At 50.3% G+C, this 20,469-nt stretch overlaps 1 protein-coding gene across 2 annotated transcripts in view; it reads left to right on the top strand.

Annotated features, from left to right (window-relative positions):
* The window catches only part of LOC105675670 (protein pangolin, isoforms A/H/I/S-like), a 104,272-nt gene that overhangs the window by 51,097 nt on the left and 32,706 nt on the right, over positions 1-20,469 (top strand). Inside the window, exon 4 of one of the 2 annotated variants that reach the window (XM_067359912.1) lies at positions 7,887-18,900. The exons of the other annotated variant lie outside the window; for it this stretch is intronic. Coding sequence (XP_067216013.1) covers positions 7,887-8,009 — 123 coding nt within the window. The 3' untranslated portion in view covers positions 8,010-18,900. Of the gene's footprint in view, positions 1-7,886; positions 18,901-20,469 lie in introns of those variants that run through there. 2 annotated transcript variants of the gene reach the window in all.

The following is a 20,469-nucleotide window of genomic DNA, read 5'->3' as shown; positions in this document are numbered from 1 at the left end:
ATGAAGAGCGGCTGTGGCGGTGAGGCGGGCGAGGAAAGAGACGGCGACGAGAAGCTGATTTTTTCTCTGCAGTTTCTCTTTCTTCCTCTCGCTCACTCAAGGCGAGTGTAGGTGTCTCGTTGTTTCCATGTGGGCACTGAGTCGACTCCGAGGACTATTATTTGGTTCGAGGGTCGAGGGATTCGCGTTACGAGCGAGAAAGAAGCGAGGAGGGGTCCCGTTAGCGAAGGGTCAAAACTCCTCCGCCCCTTTTCGGAGGATACCTCGGCGTTCCTCCCACTTCCCCGCTGCCCCCCGTCGTGCCCACCGTCGTCCTTGTCCGCGGGAACGCGTGGAAGAGGGACCGAGCGAGGTCCGTGCTTTCTCATCTTGTTCTCGAAGGCGAAGGCTGAAGGCCCCAAGGCAGGTATAATATAACCTCTTCCCATCGCCTCTCGGTATCCCTCTCGCTTCTCTTCTCTCTCTCTGCCACTTTTCTCATCGTAGAGCCCCGTCCTTCGTCCTCACACTTCGGCGCGTCTCCTCCACCTCCCGTCTTCCCCTGCCGCCCCTGCCTCCTCCCGATCGTGTCTTCCCTCGGCTAGCCGAGAGGTTATTTATTACAGGTTTGGCGTTTATATTGGATTTACACAACTTAAATACCGAGCCCGACGCGCGCGGCATCAACATAAATATTGTATTTCCTGCGTTCACGCACACGGACGGTTTGCGCGCCCGGATCCACGCCGAGCCAGTTTCACGACGCTTTTTCCCCGAATTCGCGATCGTAATCGGGACCCCCCGCCTCCGGGGTCGGGTCCGCCGGTCACTAAAATGAACATACGATATCTCCTGCGCCTCGGGCTGACGCCTCCTTAAATTCAACTTCCGTCTCCCGAATACCACGGAGAGTCAGTTATGTATGATCGAGAAATATGTTACAAAGACATAAACTTGGGAAACCCGAAGCCGTCGTAAATCCCCAAAAATGTGATTGCGCCATTAGATAACATCGTAAAGTTATAAAATTTATTTCCCAAGCGAGCCTTTCAGAAGTGTGTCTGGTACACATATGCGAGGCAAACTTGTTTAAATATTCATTTAACTCATATAATTTATTCCAAGTACACATAACGAAATCTCTCTCTCTCTTCGTGAGTGCGAATATCCGCATGTTCCTTAAAGAGCCGCCTCATAGTATATTCCACGAGGCGACTCGCGTGGCTGCGAGCCGCGAGTCGGATCAGTTTTTGCGATAAGTGGTAACAACAACACCGCGCTGGGAGACGGAAGATGAGGAGGAGGAAAAAGAAGAGAAGGAAGGAGGAGAAGGGAAGGAAAACCGCTTTCGTTGCCGCAGCAACTGCGCTGAGCGACGATTGCGCCGCGTGCGCGCGTTTAGAGCAAAGCGGAGCCGCGTATCGCAATCGCTCGCCTCCTTATCTAGCGACGGCGGCAAGCGTGTAGGCATTCATCCATCATCCAGTAGCGTGGAAAAGCTCGCTTGTTTATGCCGCGCCGCACTCACTGTTGCGCACAAGGAGTGCCATTTTCCATTTATATGAGTAACATATATCTATGCGGACGATTATGCATATAATTGAAGAATATTTAACTCGGTTAGATATTCCTTGGTGAATTCAAGAGTAATTTTACTCGTGCGAAAGTTTAACACTACATTTCTTTAGAATGTTTAATTTTTAATATTGAATAGATCTTTGGGATTAAACGAAGCACAAAATTGCTGTTATTCAGTGCGACGCCGTCTGGTCAGCTGATTCGTCGGCGACGCTTCGCCATCGGAAGCTGCATCGACACACGAGATTCGCGCACGCGGACCGCCTTTTCTGCGTCCGTCTCTTCGCGCAGGACGAGCCGCGTTGCGCCGCACGTCGTTGTATTCTCCCAATTTCGCGCGCCCACGCCTCGCCTCGCCTCGCCGGCCGCGCTTCGTCTCTCTCTCTCTCTCGACGAGCGCGGCGAGGAGTCTCGCGATTACGCGAAGCACCGCAGCGTCGGCGAAGCTCTAGCACGACTCACTTGAATCCAGCGAGAATCCGATCCTGTGACATCGTCGTATGTGTGAAGAACCGCGCGTTCCATTCTCGTTAAGTCGATTCCACATTCCGACGCGGCACGGTTTCTCGGCAAAATGTAAAATAAATTCGACGAGAAATCGCATATAATATTCATGATTAACAATGGGACGCAAGGTGCGCGAAATCTACGGCGTTTCCGATCGCCTTATCGTCGGTCTCGACAAACTCGAATAAACTTGGAATTTATTTATCGAACCGAGTAACGTGGTTTCGTGTTCCGATAAACTGTTACGAAGTAAGAGACGCCCACGTAGTCGCATTTGTACGCATAGTCCAGGACTGTTTAAGACGAGGCAGACGATGCAAACAATCGTTTCGACACGTGCAACGCGACGCATTTGCGTCTGTCGGCTGTTTAGCAAACCATTACATCGCGAACAATTATTTCGCTGACTCTCCGTGTATTTCTTAGAGCGAGACGCGCGTTCGCGAGACCGATTTTCGCGCACGAGTATTCCTCTAATGTCCATCGCAATCGGATTTTACGCGATACGACCGGCGACTGCGGTGGGGAAAGGTGGAGGTTGGTGTGTATCTATCCGCCTGACTGGGCGAATTGAATTAGGTGCGCGCTCGCGCCGCGAATCGAGATAAAGGGCGAGAGAGAGAGAGAGAGAGAGAGAGAGAGAGAGAGAGAGAGGGAGGAGGGAGAGAGAGAAAGAGGAGAGCAACCGGCGGATGGATCCGCGAAGCGCATAACAGGCTGCACACGCCGCATAATACGTCCCTGCGCCTGCCGTGCAAAGCCGCAGCCGAGAGAGAACCGAGCGCAGCCAGCGATGCCGCGCGCACCCGACGCGGCAACATTGTAACCGAGAGAGGAGTACGCGAGAGATAGGGACGACACGGTGGCGTGGCGGGGAAGAGGAGAGAGGAGGAATGGGAGAAAAGGAGAGAGACGACACCGGAGAGGAGAGTTAACGTACAGAGAAATATGGTTAGAGAGACCGCGCGCGCGGAGGATGGTCAGGACCGCGAGGGAAAGAGAGAGAGAGAGAGATGGAAACGGGGATAACGGCCGAGAAAGAGGCGGAAGGAAAGAGAAGGAGCGTGCATCTCTGCACGCTTATGTATGCCTGTTTGTGTGTGAGTGTAGTGGGTGTCGCCTCTGTGTTGCCGCCGACGTCGCTGCCGTTCCTCGTTACCGACGCGGTTGCTGGACGCCCTCCACCAGCCCTCACGACATGATCTATCAGCCTTGTCTACTACTATACGCTCTCCGTCTCCCTTCCTCCTCCTTCCCGGCATGGCGTTCCCTCTTTGTCCGGTGCCTCGTCTTCTCGATCCTCGATCGCCGATGCACGCGGCTCTCCGCATCTTCGTCCGGCCGTCCTGCGCACGCTGCGCCTCTCGCCAGAGACACGACGGCCGAGTATGTGTGTAGTACGATGCGTGTTGCGAGCGCCGGCTGATTCGACGCGAGAAGAAGGAGTGAGGGGGGGGGGGCGAAGGGGGGAATGGATCTCGCGAGGGAAGATTAATGAGGAGTCGCGTTAGTCTCGCTGAATTATTTCACGAGATTCGCGTATCCATTTATGAGGGCCGCTCCCGGAGATTTCTGTCCCTCGGAATAGGACGTGTGCATTCGTTATACCGCGGGAGAAGATAAGAATATGAGATAGGATAAAAAGGACCTCGCCCCATGGCATCAGTCACTCCTGCCCGTACCCTCGAACGAGTCGAATTGTAGAATCGACGCGTAACAAAAATTCTCGGACTCTATTAGACTTCCCCGTTGGGCGTTAAAACTGAAATTGATGATGCAATTTCAACGAGTCGAGATTCCGATCGACAAATTGGGACTGGAATGTTATCTTTTTGATGAAACAGAAATTTTTTCACTATTTTTCCACGATTAACGCGATGCATTTTATTTCTTATCGATAAATTGATCAGAGTTTTATACATGTGAAATCTGACATTTTCGTTATCAAGCGGACTACGGTGGGGCAGGAACGTGATTGCCAGTACAATTATTGCCGCGAGAAACCATCGGACATTCGATTTCTCATAAATCGTCCTGCGAATAGAGGACGTAACTATACGTCAAAGTCATATTTTACGCCTGGTCCATCCGAACAGGCGACGGGCTCACAGAAAATACGAGCACAGCCCTGCGTCGTTCCTCCCCCGCCGCCCTTCCCCGACCTTCCGTCCTTCTCCGTCTCCCCTGCATCCATCTCCTCCTCCGCCGCCGTCTCCTTCGTCCCTACGCCGAGAGAGCCGGTCCCCACCGGACGTGCCAGGCAGTGGCTCTCATCCAGAGTGCGCGACGTCGGCACTCCTCTCGAGAGGCCGAACGTCGCCGCTGTCGTCGCGTGGCAGCCGAGATCTCGAGACCACGAGGCTGCTCGTGTGTCACGTGCCGGCACGAACTCGTTAACCGCCCTAACGATCAGGATTCCACGTGGCTGCCGTCGCCACCGCCGCCGCTGCCGCCGTCGTGGTCTTCGCCGATAATTGGCGGCGGGTCGACGAGCCAAATTGCCGCTTTTTCGACATTATATGGGCGCGCCCTTCTCGCGACGCGCCGCATCGAGAGGGCGGATTATCAATGCATGACGTGCGAGGAAAAGTTATTGCCCGGCCCGTCGCCGCTTGGTTAGTCGATCGGTCCGACCGGCGGATCGATTGATCGCTGCCGAGCGCGCGCCGCGACCAAAGACCGGCGGCGGTTTCAAGGACCTTTCCTGCTTGGCGTCGCCGTATCGCGGTGATTCACAGAATTTCTGTGGGACGTCGCGCAATACGTTTCAAGATAACGTTAAGAGCGTTTTAACTGAAGATTAGTTCATCAATCATAGTTTAACAATTCATTTACCAAACAAGTAAATACTTATTTATTTTATCTGAATTCTTTCCTCTTGCCGTGTTCAGATCCATAATTTATTTCGCGCATTCTGAAACTTCCGCGCTGTTCCCTAGCTCGTCTTTTTGGCGAAATTCTTAGTACATCGCCACGTGTAAGCTCCTGGATGCGGCACGTAAACTCGCTCCGGTAGCGCATCCGATAGCTTATCGCTCGCAAATCTGACGCAGAGCACCGGACGTGCCGCTGAACGCAGTTATTACCGTATCATTTATGTAGTTTGCCGACGCTCACGCGATTTTAGACGTATCGATTATACCCGGGCGCGCAAAGAGGTATCGCGCTTTAAATCTCTGTGTTGATATCGATAACACATTATCCAACATACACGACCACATACCGTCGCCTGCCGTATCGGGCATGCCGCGTGGATGCGAATATTACATATGCAAGACGCATAAATCTCGCAAGGCAACAACTTGCGTGCCGACTTCGCCGAGGAAATTCCGCGCGTACAGAGCGAGTTGTCGTACTGCCAGTTTGAGCAAACACGTGCGTTCCGCGCCGTGCAAGTAAAAGGTGTCGATACCATATCAAACACGCATTATTTAATCATCTTGAGAATTTGCCAGTTTCTCTCGTTAAGTACTCCGTAAACGAACTATTAGGAAATGCGCGCGAAGGTCCCCGATCTGAACTGGGTTTAATGCCTCGACGCGGTGCCGTGGAGCGGAGCGAAATCTATGCGCAGGCGTGCGTTAATTCTTAATGCTTAATCAGTGCACCTTATCGCGCGCCCTCGCTCTTTCGACGCTGCCGCTCACTCCGTCTTTCACTCTCTTTCTCTCTCTCTCTTTCTCTCTCCTGCCTCGCCGTCATCGCGAGCTGTGGCAGACATGCCTTGTAAATAGAGGAAACACGTTTGCCGCCTATCTGGCATCAAAGACGCCGACGCCGGTTTTATATACTTAATTTATGAACAATATACATTTCGTGTCGACCCACCTAGATTCTGGCACCTATCTCGTTTGTCTTTTTCTCTCTCCCTTTCTTCGGCTACCGTGGTTTTTCTTTTTCGTTCTCTCCCTCTCTCTCTCTCTCTCTCTCTCTCTCTCCTCTTTCCCTTTCTCAGCAAGCACCTTCAAACGGGAGAAATTCACGATAAGCGGTTCTGCGTTACCCTTATCAACCGTAGCACCGGTCGACGCTCCGCCACGACAGCAATTATCTTCCCCGTCTCTCGCTCTTCTCGCGCATTTCTCTCTACGCGTGTTCCCAATTTGATTGCCGTGCCCTCCGTAATTATGGAGCTTCTACCGCGCTTTAGTCGCTTTCGCTGTCGTTATTGCGTTAGTTCATGTTGCGCCCTATATACAGCGGTCACAAACGAGCGCGGAAAGCGTCGGCTACGACGGCACGATATACTTATTGGGTGCCCAAGTGCCGCGTGCGCGCTCCTTTGTGACGATAACTCAGTTTTCATCGACTATCGGCGCGTTAGCGGATTTTCAGTCGCCGTAATCGAATAACAGACCGTGACGTTCCGCGACAAAGACTGCAGCGAAGCAGTCAAAGCTTCTTTTCTCTTAATTGGAGGCAGATAATTAGTAATATCCTTGAATCAGTCGCATTCTGGAAATGACAGTGAATGTAATACATTGAATAATACATGGGGTAACGCGAGAGAATTGCGCGCAACTCCAGACACTCTTTACGCTATTGTAACGTAGAGGAATTCTCGTTCAATTGTAAATCTTATTCATCAGGTGAATTAATTACTCACCTGCTTCTCCCGTGGAGAAACAAAAATCGACCGGAAATTAAACTTCCGGCGCGTATCAATTCCGACACCGCGATAAATTGAGGGATATACGCGCTTACTCCTAAGGATAATTGCCGCTCTGTGCGAATCGCGAGGCGGAAAAGCATTCCGCGCTCTTTCGCGCCGACAGCGCGCGGCGCGGTGATTTTTTGTCGCCAGCTGCGCGCCGCGCGGTATAACGAACGGCAATCGCGTTAAATCGTTACGCCGGCCGCGCGTTTCCGCGAAAGGACGTCGGCGCTGATTAACGATTCGATCAGCGACACCATTTGCCGCGCGCGTCCGTCGCACGGCCGTCGCTTCGCCGAAACGTCCATGAATTTTCATCCGCTACCATCCAGCGGCCGCGCGGATGCTGCCGCTGCTGCTGCTGCTGCTGCTCTTGCCTCCTCTGGATTCACGCTCGAATCACGGCGCTCAAATCAATTTCGCGACGTTAATTAGTATCGGTCGATATAACGCTGCTCCGCCGCTGCGCCGAGTTTTAATTGTCGCTCGCATAATTTTTCAAGCGCGGATAAACGGATTCCACGGCAGCATATATCGCACCGTTATAAAAAAATCCCCGGCGCATCAATATCCCAACGCTGCTGTCCTACGCTGTTGGCTTTTATCGAGGCTAACTGGCGTTTTGGCGCGTTTTATTATATCGTGTAATGAGTCCCTGCCGCCTTTTCCTCCTCTCTCTCTCGCTCTCTCGTCACGTTTCGCTCCGCATTTTGAAGGGACGCCCCAGCGTCAGCTCGTCAAGGTGGGGGGTAGGGAGAAAGGGGGGGCAAGCAGGCTCCCCCGTAATGACCGCGATAAAATATGACGCGTCTCGCGCGCTCTCAAGTGGTTCAATCTGTAAACCTTATACACGCAGTGTGAATAGGCATTTTTTTGTAAACTCCATCTGTTGATTTCGCGATCTATCGGATGATTGATTTCTCAGGCACAAATTTTTTTCACAATTTTGTCTGTACAGAAAAAGTTAAGCTGCGCGCGACGACGTGTGTAAGGTGTCCGATTCGACCTTGCTCGAAAGTAGGATAAGTTCGGTAGGATGCGCGCGATCGACCGTATTTTCCAGCGACGAACAAATCTGCGGCCATTGTCCATGCGCATCGTTCCGTCATACCTGCGATTATCTGATTTCCCACGATTAACCTTCGCTTCTTCTTGTTTTCTGTTTCAGGTAAGTCCAACCACTTTTAGCTACGCCGCTCTTGAGAGTTCGCCAGTTGGGCGTATCCTGTGCACTGCGGTAAATATAAAACTTACAGTATTTTTTAAGAATTTTTTCAATCGTAATGAGTAAGAAATGTATCTTTCAACGACTACATTGACGAGTTTCGGATTAAAGAGATTTCGCGATTGCTCCGATTTGTCGGATAATAGAGACGCTCTCTCCACCCCTCTTTCTCTTCGTCGGGTATTAAGAGGTATTAGAAGTATATCCGAAACGGCTCGTGATAATGCGGTTCGGGGGGCTTTGTCCAGGAGTCGATGGACTCTTACTTAGCCCCGACATCGGTTTGCCGGGCTATAATAGTACGAGAGGCCACTAGAACCGGCGAAACGCGCGCGCGCGCGCACGCCCGCTCGCTCCCGGTGGGAAGGGTGCATTAGCCTAATCTAACAATCCTCGTGGGCTGTGAGAAGTATCGCGTTCGACCCCACAAAATCAATCGGCATCGCCCGAACCGACGCCACCAACGTCCGGCCACGTGGGTGGTCTCCAGCGTGGTTTTCTCCACTGGCCTCTGTGTGCGAGGGCCACTGATTGTGAGTGTAATCTCTACTGCAGTTACGAGCTTCTACCCGCTTCACAGTGGCATTCCAGCCGCTGGCTCGCGCCGCGTTCTCGCTATTTTACAGTCGAGCCTCATTGATGCCTCTCGCGAATTCGTGAGTGAAATTCCCGTCGGACTTGGGAGACTTTCAGACATTTCACGCGCCTTTGGATTAAAATACTTGGAATATTTATCCATTCGAATCTCGATTTATCATTTATTTTCTACTATTTGTACGAATTTCACCCTGCTATTCTCGCTTATTTAATAATACGCCCACTCGTCCGATTCCCGCCCGCATTTGTCGTTTCCGCTCATTTATTGTGTCCGCACGGATTTTCACGTGGTACCGCGAGCATTAGCGCGGGACTGTCCGTCCTAATCTGACTAAATCATCCTTCCCCCGTATCCGACCGACTGTGAGAAGTATCGTGTTCACCCCAATGAGCGTTTAAACGGGCACAATGGGACTGCGATTCGTCGACAGTCGAGGGGGGCGCGCGCACTCCTAAGCCACAAGCAAAAATAATAACTCGTGTAATACTCGGCTGCGCGCCGCGCGGGCCCACCCTATGTATTAAATAAATATAACGTCCGTGTAATATAGCCGTTAGAGAGGAGAGAGAAGGCCTGTCGGGCGCGGTCGACCCCGTTTGCACCCCATCAATTGCATGCGGTTGTCTATCTCGTTCCCCACCCCGCCTCCCGCGCCTCTCGCTTATGCCCTAGCCGCAATATAAACCACTATAGCACGCGCGGCGGGGGTGGATCGTCACGCAGCTGCCATACCTGTGTCTCGTTTAACGCCGAAATAGTGCCGAGCAAATAGTCACGTGCGCCGGCTCCAATTGGATTTGTTCCACCTGTTATTGCGCCGCGTAGAATACGTTGCTTCTCAAGTATTGTGCGAGTTGTTTCTTGCGACGGTGTGACGAATCGTTGCGAAGCAGCAAATGACTAAATTTATTAATGACTTAATGAACTAATTAAATTTTCAGGTTAGGTGGGGTTAATTTTGAAATTACCGCAGTATTTTTTTTTTCATAAAACTTTAGAAATCAACTTTTTGTCGATTAAAATATTGAAATTTTCTGTCGTTTGTAAAATGCAACGCGCTTTTTAAATTGAAGGAGACAAATTTGATATTCCAACTATATTATACGTCGTGATAACTTGACCGATCCCCTTATTCTGGTTATCTTCCCTTATTTGTCGAAAAATGTCGAACGCGTAGTAGATAGTAGATAAAGTGATACGGGGAAGAGAGGGCCCTCGTAGACAACTTCCGCTTTCTGTGTTTGTTCAGGGCTATCACGAATTACGCGTCAGCGAGATGTTCGCACCCCAAGTCATTGACTTCCACTTGATCCCGACAGGGTCAAAGAGCAAGATAGAGATAGAGAGAGGGAGAGAGAGAGAGAGAATAGTCACGCCAGAGTTGGGGCGGAAATCGTTGTGTGTCAATGTTGGCCCATTCGTCGGCGCGTCGCGATTATCCGTGGCGATCCATGATCCATGATCCGTGAATGGGCGCCCCCGATAAATGCGGTCGGGGTGTCCGACCGACTCGTTTCGCCAAGCGGCTCTCGCCCCCTCCTTCTTTCGAATATGAATATAATATCGCACCCCGCCACTTACGAAATGATTTATCAATTGAACGCCGTCGACCCCGGGGTACTGGTGTTGAAATATTATAACATCATTCCCCACAGCTCACCCTAATATTATCCCCCCTAGCCAGTCGCCATTAACATAACAATGTCGACCTAATTGCGGCCTAATCGGCGCCACAGGGCGAAACCCGGACAGGCGGTGCAGTCGGATCCTCCCGTCTCGCTCTATCTTTCCTCCTACTTTTACCTTTTTTTTTATCTTATTTGTTTCTTCATTCTTTCGCTCGATTTTATCCCGTATGAAGATTATCTGATTGGACGAATAATTCCGGGGCTTGATTGCGAGGCGATATAATTATCGGTGTGAAAATCTCATTTTCGGCGCGGCCGATATATTTGCAATTTCGAATTTAAATTTCTAATTCCCAAGGAGGAGGGATGTTTGCTACCCGCCGCAGCGTTAAATTTAAACGCGCGTTTCCTTAGTTAAATATTTCGCGCACAAGATGCGAGATTGCACACAACGGGGATCGGCATGAGAAAATTTCAATAACCAATTTCCTTTGAATGACGCACCGTGCGCGCGCGTCTGATAGACTTTGATCTTTGCGATAAAGCATGCGAAAGTTCATCGTCGTTCTCGCATCCTTCGCGCCGCTTCTTACCTCGATTCGCAGGGAAAGATTCTCGCGCGCTCGAGAGTCGAAGCAAGCAATGCGCAGAAAGCACCGGTGTGAGTTTGCGGTCGCGTTCGGAGACGGAGAGGATTCACACTGCGCGGATTTTTTCCAGCGGCCGTTCTCTCCTCCCTTTACACCCATCTTCATTTGTCCCTCTTCTCCGAGAGACCGCTTACCGCAATTCCAGATGATATCGCCGCGCGTCCACTTTTTGCATCGTCGCCAATCACGATTCCTCGCTGTTTTTCCCGTCCAGATGGCACATAGTCGCGCTTTAGCATTATCCTTCTCTACAATTTCCCAGGTTCTTTTCTCCACAATTTTTTCCCGCAATAAAGTCGTTTCTTCGAGATAGAGAGATGATGGATCGGAGCACAGGAGGAGGAAAAAAGGCGTGCGTGAAGGTGCGCGCTTGTCCCGGGAAAAAAATCATATTTCTCAGCGGATTGAAAATCGCTCTCGACTGCGCGACAGTGGAATCGTGCTCCAAACCGCATTCTACCACGCGCCGTAAACGTCTCCGTGTGCACGCATGTCCCATAAAACACCGGGCGCCACGTCGTTTCATTATCGCGTTATTATTTTCCCGTTTATTAACGCTGTGCGCGCACTAAACAACGTCGAGCGCCGTGTTCCATTGTGCTCTCGCGGCGCAGCGGAATGCGTCGCGTCACATCGGTCATGTCGGCTTTTGATAGCGGTTTTCGTTAGAAACCACCCGTCGCGCGCAGTCTTCCGATTGACCGTAGTTTACTTGAGTTTTTACGATAAAACGCGAACAACAGTCGGATTGTTACGCTAAAATCATACCCCTCCTCTTTCTCTCTCTCTCTCTCTCTCTCTCTCTCTCTCTCTCTCTCTTTCACTTTTCATCATTTTTCTGGAAAATTCGTCGCAACTTGTGATTCCGCGCGATGTCTCCGGCAGCGAGTAACAAAGCGTCGTTGCGCTTTTAGCGTGATGAGAAGCGCGGTTCGCAGGCGCACAGACCGGATTCCCTTAGAAGGCGCATCTCCTTCGAACGATTTATCATTTCCCTATGGGTCTATATATGCTCGGCGATATGAGCGCGCAGTAACATCAGCAGCGGCAGCGCAGTTAACACGCGAACGACGTTTCCACCATCGGACGACGTTTACGACGATCCGACCGGTCGGCCGGTCCTAGAATCAAACAGAGACAGAAAGAGGAAGAAAGAGGGAGACGGAGGGAGGACGGCTGCCGGGAGCACGTAGCGTTCGCATGATGTGTTCCCGAGTAACGTATGCAGATAATGGATGTGGGGGAATACAGTCGGACGTATAAAGACCCCACGCAGGAGATACGGCGGAATAGAGGCCATCTCTTCACGCACTCTCTCTCTCTCTCTCTCTCTTTCTCCGTTTCTGCCCCGCTCTCCCGACGTATCGTTCTACATCGTCCTCGCTTCTCGTCGCCCTAACGAACGCGCGTGCACGGAGGCGCGCGCTCGCTTCTTCCCGCTCGCGCACTCGTGTTTATATATAGGAAGGCAGAAGATCAAAGAGCGAACCTTCGCTCAGCTTAGCATCAACGCCGCTCCGCACGGGGAATCGGCCCGTCGTCACCGGGATAGGTTGAGCGCTGCGGATGATGATGGTGGCCATGAAACTACCGTGTTCCGCGGGGATGGATGAGGGGGAGCAGCGCGCGCGCGTTACCGATATAAATGTTATGCCCGGTTAGAGAGCGAGCGAGCAAATAGGCGGCGGGAGCGATTGATCTTAACGAGTCGCGCACATCCGCGTCGGCGAGGCCTCGAAGTTGAAACGAGCGTCGCGTTCCCGCTACGGAAATCAATCCGGATTGCCGCCGCGCGGCGTTTCTAATTTTCTACCGCGAGCACGCACGGCCGGAAACCACCGGCGCGGCTCTTCGCTCGTCCCATCGTCGAAGGTAGATTGGAAATGAGGTACGATCTCGCGTAAGTTTGCGGTCGTGCAGCGGTTGTACAGCTCGGGGAAGCGCGCGAGAGAAACGGGAAGTTTGCGCGCAATTTGCGCGGCGCGACCGACCGAGCGTTGTCGCGCGTATCGCGCAGCCTGTTGCATTTTCTTTCCGCGGCGTTACGGAATTAGAAATGCCGAATTTCGCATGGGCGTCGCTTTGCCCCATCGGTTTCCCTTTCCATATCATTGATACAGAGCGTACTTTGATCGTGTTTATAATTAGCGTTACATATCCACCGAATTACTAGTTACAATAGGATTGCGATATCAACCTCTTTATTACCCGGGTACGAATACTTACAGCGCTGATCAAAGCTGCGCAATTAATTTATTAGCAGGAATACACCGCGCCGTGCGTTAACGAGATGTAACGTTGAGATTATGTAACGCTGGGAGTGATATTAATTGCTGAGAATGATACAAATATAAATCACAAAGAGGAGCCGCCGTCGATATAGAAATTAAAAGTCGATCTATTTTATTATCCGCGATGATTTTTTCTATTGAGTCTCGCCGCACCGGGAACGCGGCATAAATGAAATATAACGAGCTAAAGAGAGAGGGAGAGAGAGAGAGGCCCCCCCGAAGAGGGAAAACGAGAGGCGCGAAACGATAGTTACGGGCCCGTTAGACGAAACTGCAACGGAACGTAATCGCGTTAACCTTCGAAAATAGAAACACCTCGCGCGTTCTCGGCTGAATAACCGGCCCAACGACATTACAGCGATCGCGCCTGTGATCAGAGGCGCGCCTGCATCGCCGGGGCAATTAATGTAATCACGCTGAAAAATAACTCGATATCGAATTTGACGCGGCACAAAGAGAGCGGGAGAGGCGCGCGGCGGCGGCGGCGGGCGACAGAGGAGGCGCGCGCGAACCACGAAATACGAAAAGTTCCATTGTGTTGATCGCATCGCGGCGGCGGCGGCGATGGGGCGGTAATTCGATATCGTTTAAACAATAGCGGTCAAATGTCGCGTTATACATTGTGCATGTATACGTCGCGCGGTATTATTACTTTGTCTTTTTTTATTTTTTTTATTTTTTTTGTTATTCTAATTTCGCGGCGCGGCGGCCGTTTACGCCGACAATGACGATAAAACGGGAAATTGGTATCGAGTTTTGCTTTTTAATGTCGTCGATTCGATACCGATCGTGTTATCAGACGTGATTTCGAATTCTCACAACAATATATTGTTTTTATTACAAATTGCGTTGTCGTCGCGGAATTAATAACTGGAAATGGCATTTTTATAATGAATTGAATTTGTTTAAATTAAATTTACGCTACTTGAAATTACGAGTGAATCGACGACGATTCGACAGGGCGGAGGGGGATTGTGTAAAATCCCACGCTAGCGTAGACTGCATTAAATCATGGTCGGCTACCGCTATCCTTAGCGAATCATTCGTTTACGAGCCCCTATACATATATACATGTGCATATAGTCGGGATCGCAACGACGTGCTAATTACACGATGTTTCGTGTAACGAGATGCGGGTCCCGAGGGGGTAGCCCTTTTCGAATTGGATACCCAAGATAGGCCGGGTCGGAAGGAGGAAGGCTAGTCGGCAGACGGACGGCGAGTTCCTGGTAGTCTCCCTTTTTCGCCGGCCACTTAAACGATATTCTCTCTCATTCTCAACGTGTGTTTTCCCCCTCGTCGCGTCCTTCCGCGGCTAAAAATTTCGCGTTCCGAACCGGCGAAATCATAGGCCTGTGCGAAATCGGGCCTTCCCCCGAAATGCATCGACCAGCAGGTCAACTCTCTTTCTCTCTTCGGGCCCACGTCTCTCCTCGTAGTCGTGAAATTTATAGCGGAAGACAGACTCTTCTCTTTTTTCCCCCCTTTTTTTTCTTTTCTTCTTTCTATCTTCTGCCATCTTCGCGCTACAAAACGCACAATTAATGCTGACTTGCGTCACAACTACTTTTAGAATCTGTCGAAACTGCGGTAGGAATTGCTTCTCGAAGTGAATCTCCGTTCATCGCTGAAAATTTTATTTATTGATTTATTATATATATATAATATATATATTTATAATAACGCAAAAGACGCAAAAGTACATCATCAAGTAAATCTCTAAAATTATGCTCTTCGAGGGCACTTTATGTCGAACAGAAATTCACCGGTGCTTGAAACTTCGGTAGAAGGGTGTAATACAAATTAAATGAAATTTGCGTGGACGTGTCGATTAATGGGTCTCGGATCGCGCCGCGAAGGAGGCGCGTCCGATCGTCAGCGTGTGCGCCCGGGGCTGCCGCGCTCTCCTCCCGACGCCCCGGACCCGTTTATACGGCCCTCGGCGCCCTCTTAGGGCCGACAAACAACCTGCTGCGACGGGTGCTACCGCTGGTGTGATGGAGGCCGCGTATTACCCTCTATTAATATCATAATATAAACATAACTCGCATGTGCGAGTCGGCGAGCTAATAACGAGCGAGAGACGAAGGGGGACAGCGGGACGGGAATGCGAGTCGAGCGAGGGAGATGAAGCGCGACGGCGGCGGCGGCGGGGCGGAGAAGAGACGCGTTATTCCACCGCAGGGTCTGTTCAGGGCCAGTAGGTTTTCTGGGGTCGCTTCGGTTTCGATATGGGTAAGGGGACTCACACGCGGGAGGGGAGCTAGTGGCGCGTGATGAGCAGGGTGTGTTACATGGACGTTATGCGAGATATCCTGCCCTTCTCTCTTGCAACCCCGATTCTGCGCGCACCCTCCTCCATGCCCGCCGCCGTCACAGGTTTTATATAACGACGAGAGAGAAAGAGTGAGAGAGCCCTGAAGAGGGTTACATATATCGGGTAATCGTTCCAACCCCTGCGCACGCGGGCTTGGATGATGCGTATACGCATGGACCGCCCGTATCGGTCGTCGACTTCCTGCTTCCGAGGTGCCTCGGAATTTTTTACCGGAGTGATGGCGCTTGCTGAAATTATCTAACGCGCTAATGATAATTAGGTGTGTTCAGTTGCTTTTCGAGATCCTTTTTCCCGCGAATTAAAATGATTTGTAAACTTTCTTAACCAACAATTTAACAAACCTATAGTTCAGCCGAAGACGAGCATTGGTGGAGCGAAGTGAGCCGAGAGGACGTATCGCTTTCGTGTCGAGGCGTGTCATTACTAAATTAGCTACTATTACGGGTCCGAAATGGTAGTTAGCTCGATAATATTAATGTCAGCATCAGCGCATAGGGTCGCGTTTAGCAAGAACGCATTAGCGCATAATTATTGTCGAGGCGAACGCACGGTTCGGCGACTCGCGATAATTTACGTTCGGCATTCGTACACCTTCATGATGAATGCATTAACGATTGTTAGGGAAACGCTGCTATACAATAATTCGTTTCGCATGAACGACCGGCAATTTCAATGTCACGCGACGACAGGAGCAACGAGCCACACGTGTTTTGCGAAGGTGATAAACGATTTTTGCTTGGAGGAGTAAAACGCGAGGTGTATCGTAAAAGGAACACACGTAACATAACTACAAGTGGAATTATTGCGAAATCCCTCGCTCACCACCCGAGACGGCGGCGTTAACGTAATTACGGTGTGCATCGCGAATGCGCGTCTTCGTGGCGCGCTACACTCCGCTCTCTTTTTATTCATTACTCTTATCCGCGTACACGCGAGATGCGTTTCCGGCAGGAAAACGCGCGCGAACGAAAAGCCGCAGACAGTCTCTCGTCTCTCGTGCCGCAACGCAGCAACCGCGCCCCGCAATTTAGCACGTGCGTGCCGCATCCCTGTGCACCGCTGCTCTCGCCGCCACTTGGCCGCGTATGCATCGCGCCGGCAGATGCGTATACAGACCGGCTCGAAATTACGCCGCTCGCAGCACGTGCGCGATACAAGGATGCACGCCTGTGTATGGCCATGTATGACGGCGGCGTTGTGATTGCGTTCCATGGCCGCTGCCTTGAATTTCTATCTCGAGGGATTCGGCGCACACTTTTTTTTGGCGGGGGTATTTTTTGTATCACTTAGCGCAACGTCTCGTAAAGTTTCATCTCGCTCATCCACTCGCCAAATTGTATACTTGAACTCTTGAATTAATAATCGAAATTTTGAACGCATAAATTAAAAAAAATTGATCGTGCTAATTGGTTTGAAAAAAATTGTACTTTTACATGCGTAATTCAGCGTCATTCATTCCGCAAATAACATAGAACAAAGAAGATTTTTTGTCACGGTCACTCGTGTCACGATATCAGCAGCGTTTCAGGTGACATATTGCACTATTTTTGGCCAGCATTCGAGAGTCACCCGTTATATATGAGCTCGCGCGCGATGATACACTCGACTGTAGCACGCACTCCACGCACGCAGCGGGGTTGAGGGGTCGCATACGTTGCGGTATGGATTAGTTAGACGGACGCAATAATTTCGCCAACACGGCCACGGGCGATGTTCTCTCTCGTCTCACTATTTCGCGCCGTGCTCTTCCGGCCTTCTCTTATCGTGGTTTTAGGCGAGATGTTTTTAATTTCTTTTTACACGATAGTAATTAGAGTTCTCTACCGAATAATACATTTATTTTTTCGAATATACATTGCAATTTCTAATTAATTCGTCGCTTATTTCGTTATTTTTATTTTTTGTTATGATTATATGCGATATTATATTGGCCGAATGTGCTTGAAAATTGGGAAATGATAAAAATATTCATCTTTTTCTCTCTCTCTCTCTCTCTCTCTTTTTTGATTCATTATTTCACGTTACTTTTAACAAATGCGAGTCTCTAATATCCGTGAAAATATCGATACAGCGGTCGCGGCGATTTCGCGCACTTCCGGCGTGCGAGTCCGGCCGGTTTGGCTAATTATCATAGGGGTGCGTCCGTAATTGTCTATGGATGAACGCTCAAGGACAGTAGCAGCGACCACTCTCGCATTAAAGGGGGCTATAATTAGACAGGCTTTCTCGGAATTCGAGCGAACGCGATTTTATGATGAAGGCTCTAACGAGCGTTAAGATTTTACGCGGATGGCGCGCGGGATACGGTAAGATTTCAGAGTAGCGCGATAAAATTACCACTCGTTGGATATAAATTTCACGAGATAACACGCAGCGACACGCGTTTATCCGTGAACGCGGTTATACAAACGCGGTCGACACTCTTATCGCGCGTTTGGCGCTGAACTCTCTCTCTCTCTCTCTCTCTCTTTCTTCTTCTTCGAGTTCAGAAACATTTCTCGATGCCCAAGCATCGCCGGCCAAAAATAAAAGTTCTTGGCTAGATCTAATCCGCGGCAGCTGCCAGCGTTCAGTCTCGTGCGAGTTCAGACTTCCGCTCGATAATCTTTATTCCCTTAGATGAAGCGTGCGACAAATTGAGCGAATGTTTGATTTATTCGTTAAAAAAAATATTTGTCAACGAACAAAATAATAATCATTATTATTATACTACAATAATTCCTGCTTTAGTGAGACAATTCTTTCACAATATAAAAATTTAAAAGCGTTACTTTGAAATATTAATTTCTCAACTAATAGCGGCATGAATTTTCTATAAGCTATTCTAACACACATTTATTTGCGGTATCGATATTCGGCATTTTGTTGAAGAAACCAGCAGCGCAAACGCAACGGCGAGGGAGACGAGAGCGACGGGTCGAAGCGACCGGGGGAGAACCCCTGGCCACCCTTATTAAGATTCCAGCTGTGGAATTCTACCTGCGCCGAGCTCGCTACTGGTCTTAAGTAAATAAAACACGACCGGAGCCACGTCGCCTCCGCAACCGACGGCTCGCTCGCTCGCACGGCTCTCTCTTCGGGTCCGCTCCGTTCTCTCAGCTACTCTCCATTCCGACGGCCGGCTCCGCTCCGGCCCGTCTCGGCTCGCTCGCCCGGTTTGTCGCCGTTGCTTCCTGTCGCTCGCTCGCCGCTCCTCGGCGTCGACCGCGCGCGGGAGCCCTCGGGCCCTGCGTTTGCCGTGCCCTGCCCTGCCCGGCTGCTTGCCTGCTTGCCTGCCTTGCCTGCCTTGCTTGCCTGTCTGCCTGCCTGCTTGCCTGCCTCGGCTTTGCCCTACCTTCCTCGCGATGCTCGCCTCTGCTTGCCTCCGCGTTCCCCTCTTTCTCTCGCTCCTTCGCCTGCGCCACCGAGCCGACCCGTCCGCGTCTCGTTTTCTCGTCCATTATTACGGCTGCTTTGCCTACGCCTCGCTCGCTCGTTCTCATCTCGATCTCTTGCTCTCTCTTTCTTTCTCTGTGTAAGTGCGTCGTCGTGAGGGAATTCAGGATCCGATGCTCTCTCCCGATCGGAGCGTCAAGGACGCGTCCCGATCTCTGTTGTAATATCAGTATCGCAGGCGCTACATTGTAATGGATAACATTTGTAATAATATATTTTGACATCTATCTCAAAGCTACTACTATTGAAAATGAAGAAATTTTGCACGAGAAAGTCATGGATGACTCGAAACATAATTACACAATATTATTATTTAATATAGAGCAGATAGATATTCTAGAATGTATTAGAGATCGTTTGTCGTTATAAACAAATACTATGGGCACGTGTAATTTTCAGCTTCGTTGCGGTTGCGGCCCGTTAAAACGTACAATGGGTTCCGTTAAATCTCCACTATCGTGTCCGCGAAACCGCGACAAAGCGTCGACCGTGAATGTCGGGATATATATTCGTGACGTATTGAAAAATAAAGGACGCAACCTGTAATTACTCCGTTCCGTTTTTTTTTTTTTTTTTTTTAATAGCTGGTTGCGTGGATTTAAAATGAGAAATTTTTAATGCTGCTCATTAATTATTTATTATATCAACCCCTTGTAAAGGAGATAGCACGTATGACGCATATGTCTTCATTAACATTATTATTGGTTCTATTCCAGAAAGTCCCGACTCTGCACAGGATGTACCTGGGGTCGGGTTTTATATCAAAGCATATTATCGTGACAACCGCGTCGCGAGGGTACTTGAAGCTTGACGGCGAGCTAAACCGGCGTTTTCTCGCCGTCACGGCCGTTCGACAACGAGCATCCGGTCGCTGTCGGGCGCATCGCGACACGTGTCGCAGTCTCGTCCGCGACCATATCGGGCGGCTTTCTCGAAGATCGACGTTTATCGGTCCCCCGAGGATCGGGCCGTGCGCAGAAAACCGGGCTGTTCGTCGGAATCGTATGAGTTCGTGCGTAGAGTAGCATACTTTATATATCCAGCCAGTTGATAAAAAAAAATAAAAAAATAAATAAATAAGGGACAAAGGATTTATAGGAAAGCATTTATAGGAAAAATAAATTACGCATTTAATAAAGGATAGAAAGGGAAAAGAATAGCGACGAAGAAGACGAAGCATTTCATAATACGGTCGCTCGTTGTGTTTTCACCTTTTATCTAATAGCTATCTTAGATCCTGTCTTCTCATACATACACGAAATCTCCGAAGTGATGACACACATCCGCGGGGCTTGTTACTCGTCACGCTTACGTGCTAGGGCAGGCGCCGGATATACCATCAACGTCCCTACCACCGCCTCTTCACGCCTATCCGCTGTTTTCCGCGGAACGTTTTTAATATTCCCTCAGGCTGGCGCGCGCGCGCGTCTGTCATTCGCGTTTTTCGCGACGCTCTCGGCCAGGGGGCAAAGAAGAAAGGGGGGGGGGTGACACGTCCTCCGTACACAATACGGCTCCCCGGCGGTGACGAGGATGAGGACACGGCGCTGCCATGTCCCCATCGTGGTCGTCGTCGCGCAGTTACT

Source organism: Linepithema humile, chromosome 7, assembly GCF_040581485.1.
Source record: "Linepithema humile isolate Giens D197 chromosome 7, Lhum_UNIL_v1.0, whole genome shotgun sequence".
Taxonomy (NCBI): Eukaryota; Metazoa; Arthropoda; class Insecta; order Hymenoptera; family Formicidae; genus Linepithema; species Linepithema humile.
The sequence above is the reverse complement of the archived record's forward strand: the minus strand, read 5'-3'. Positions and strand labels throughout refer to the sequence as shown.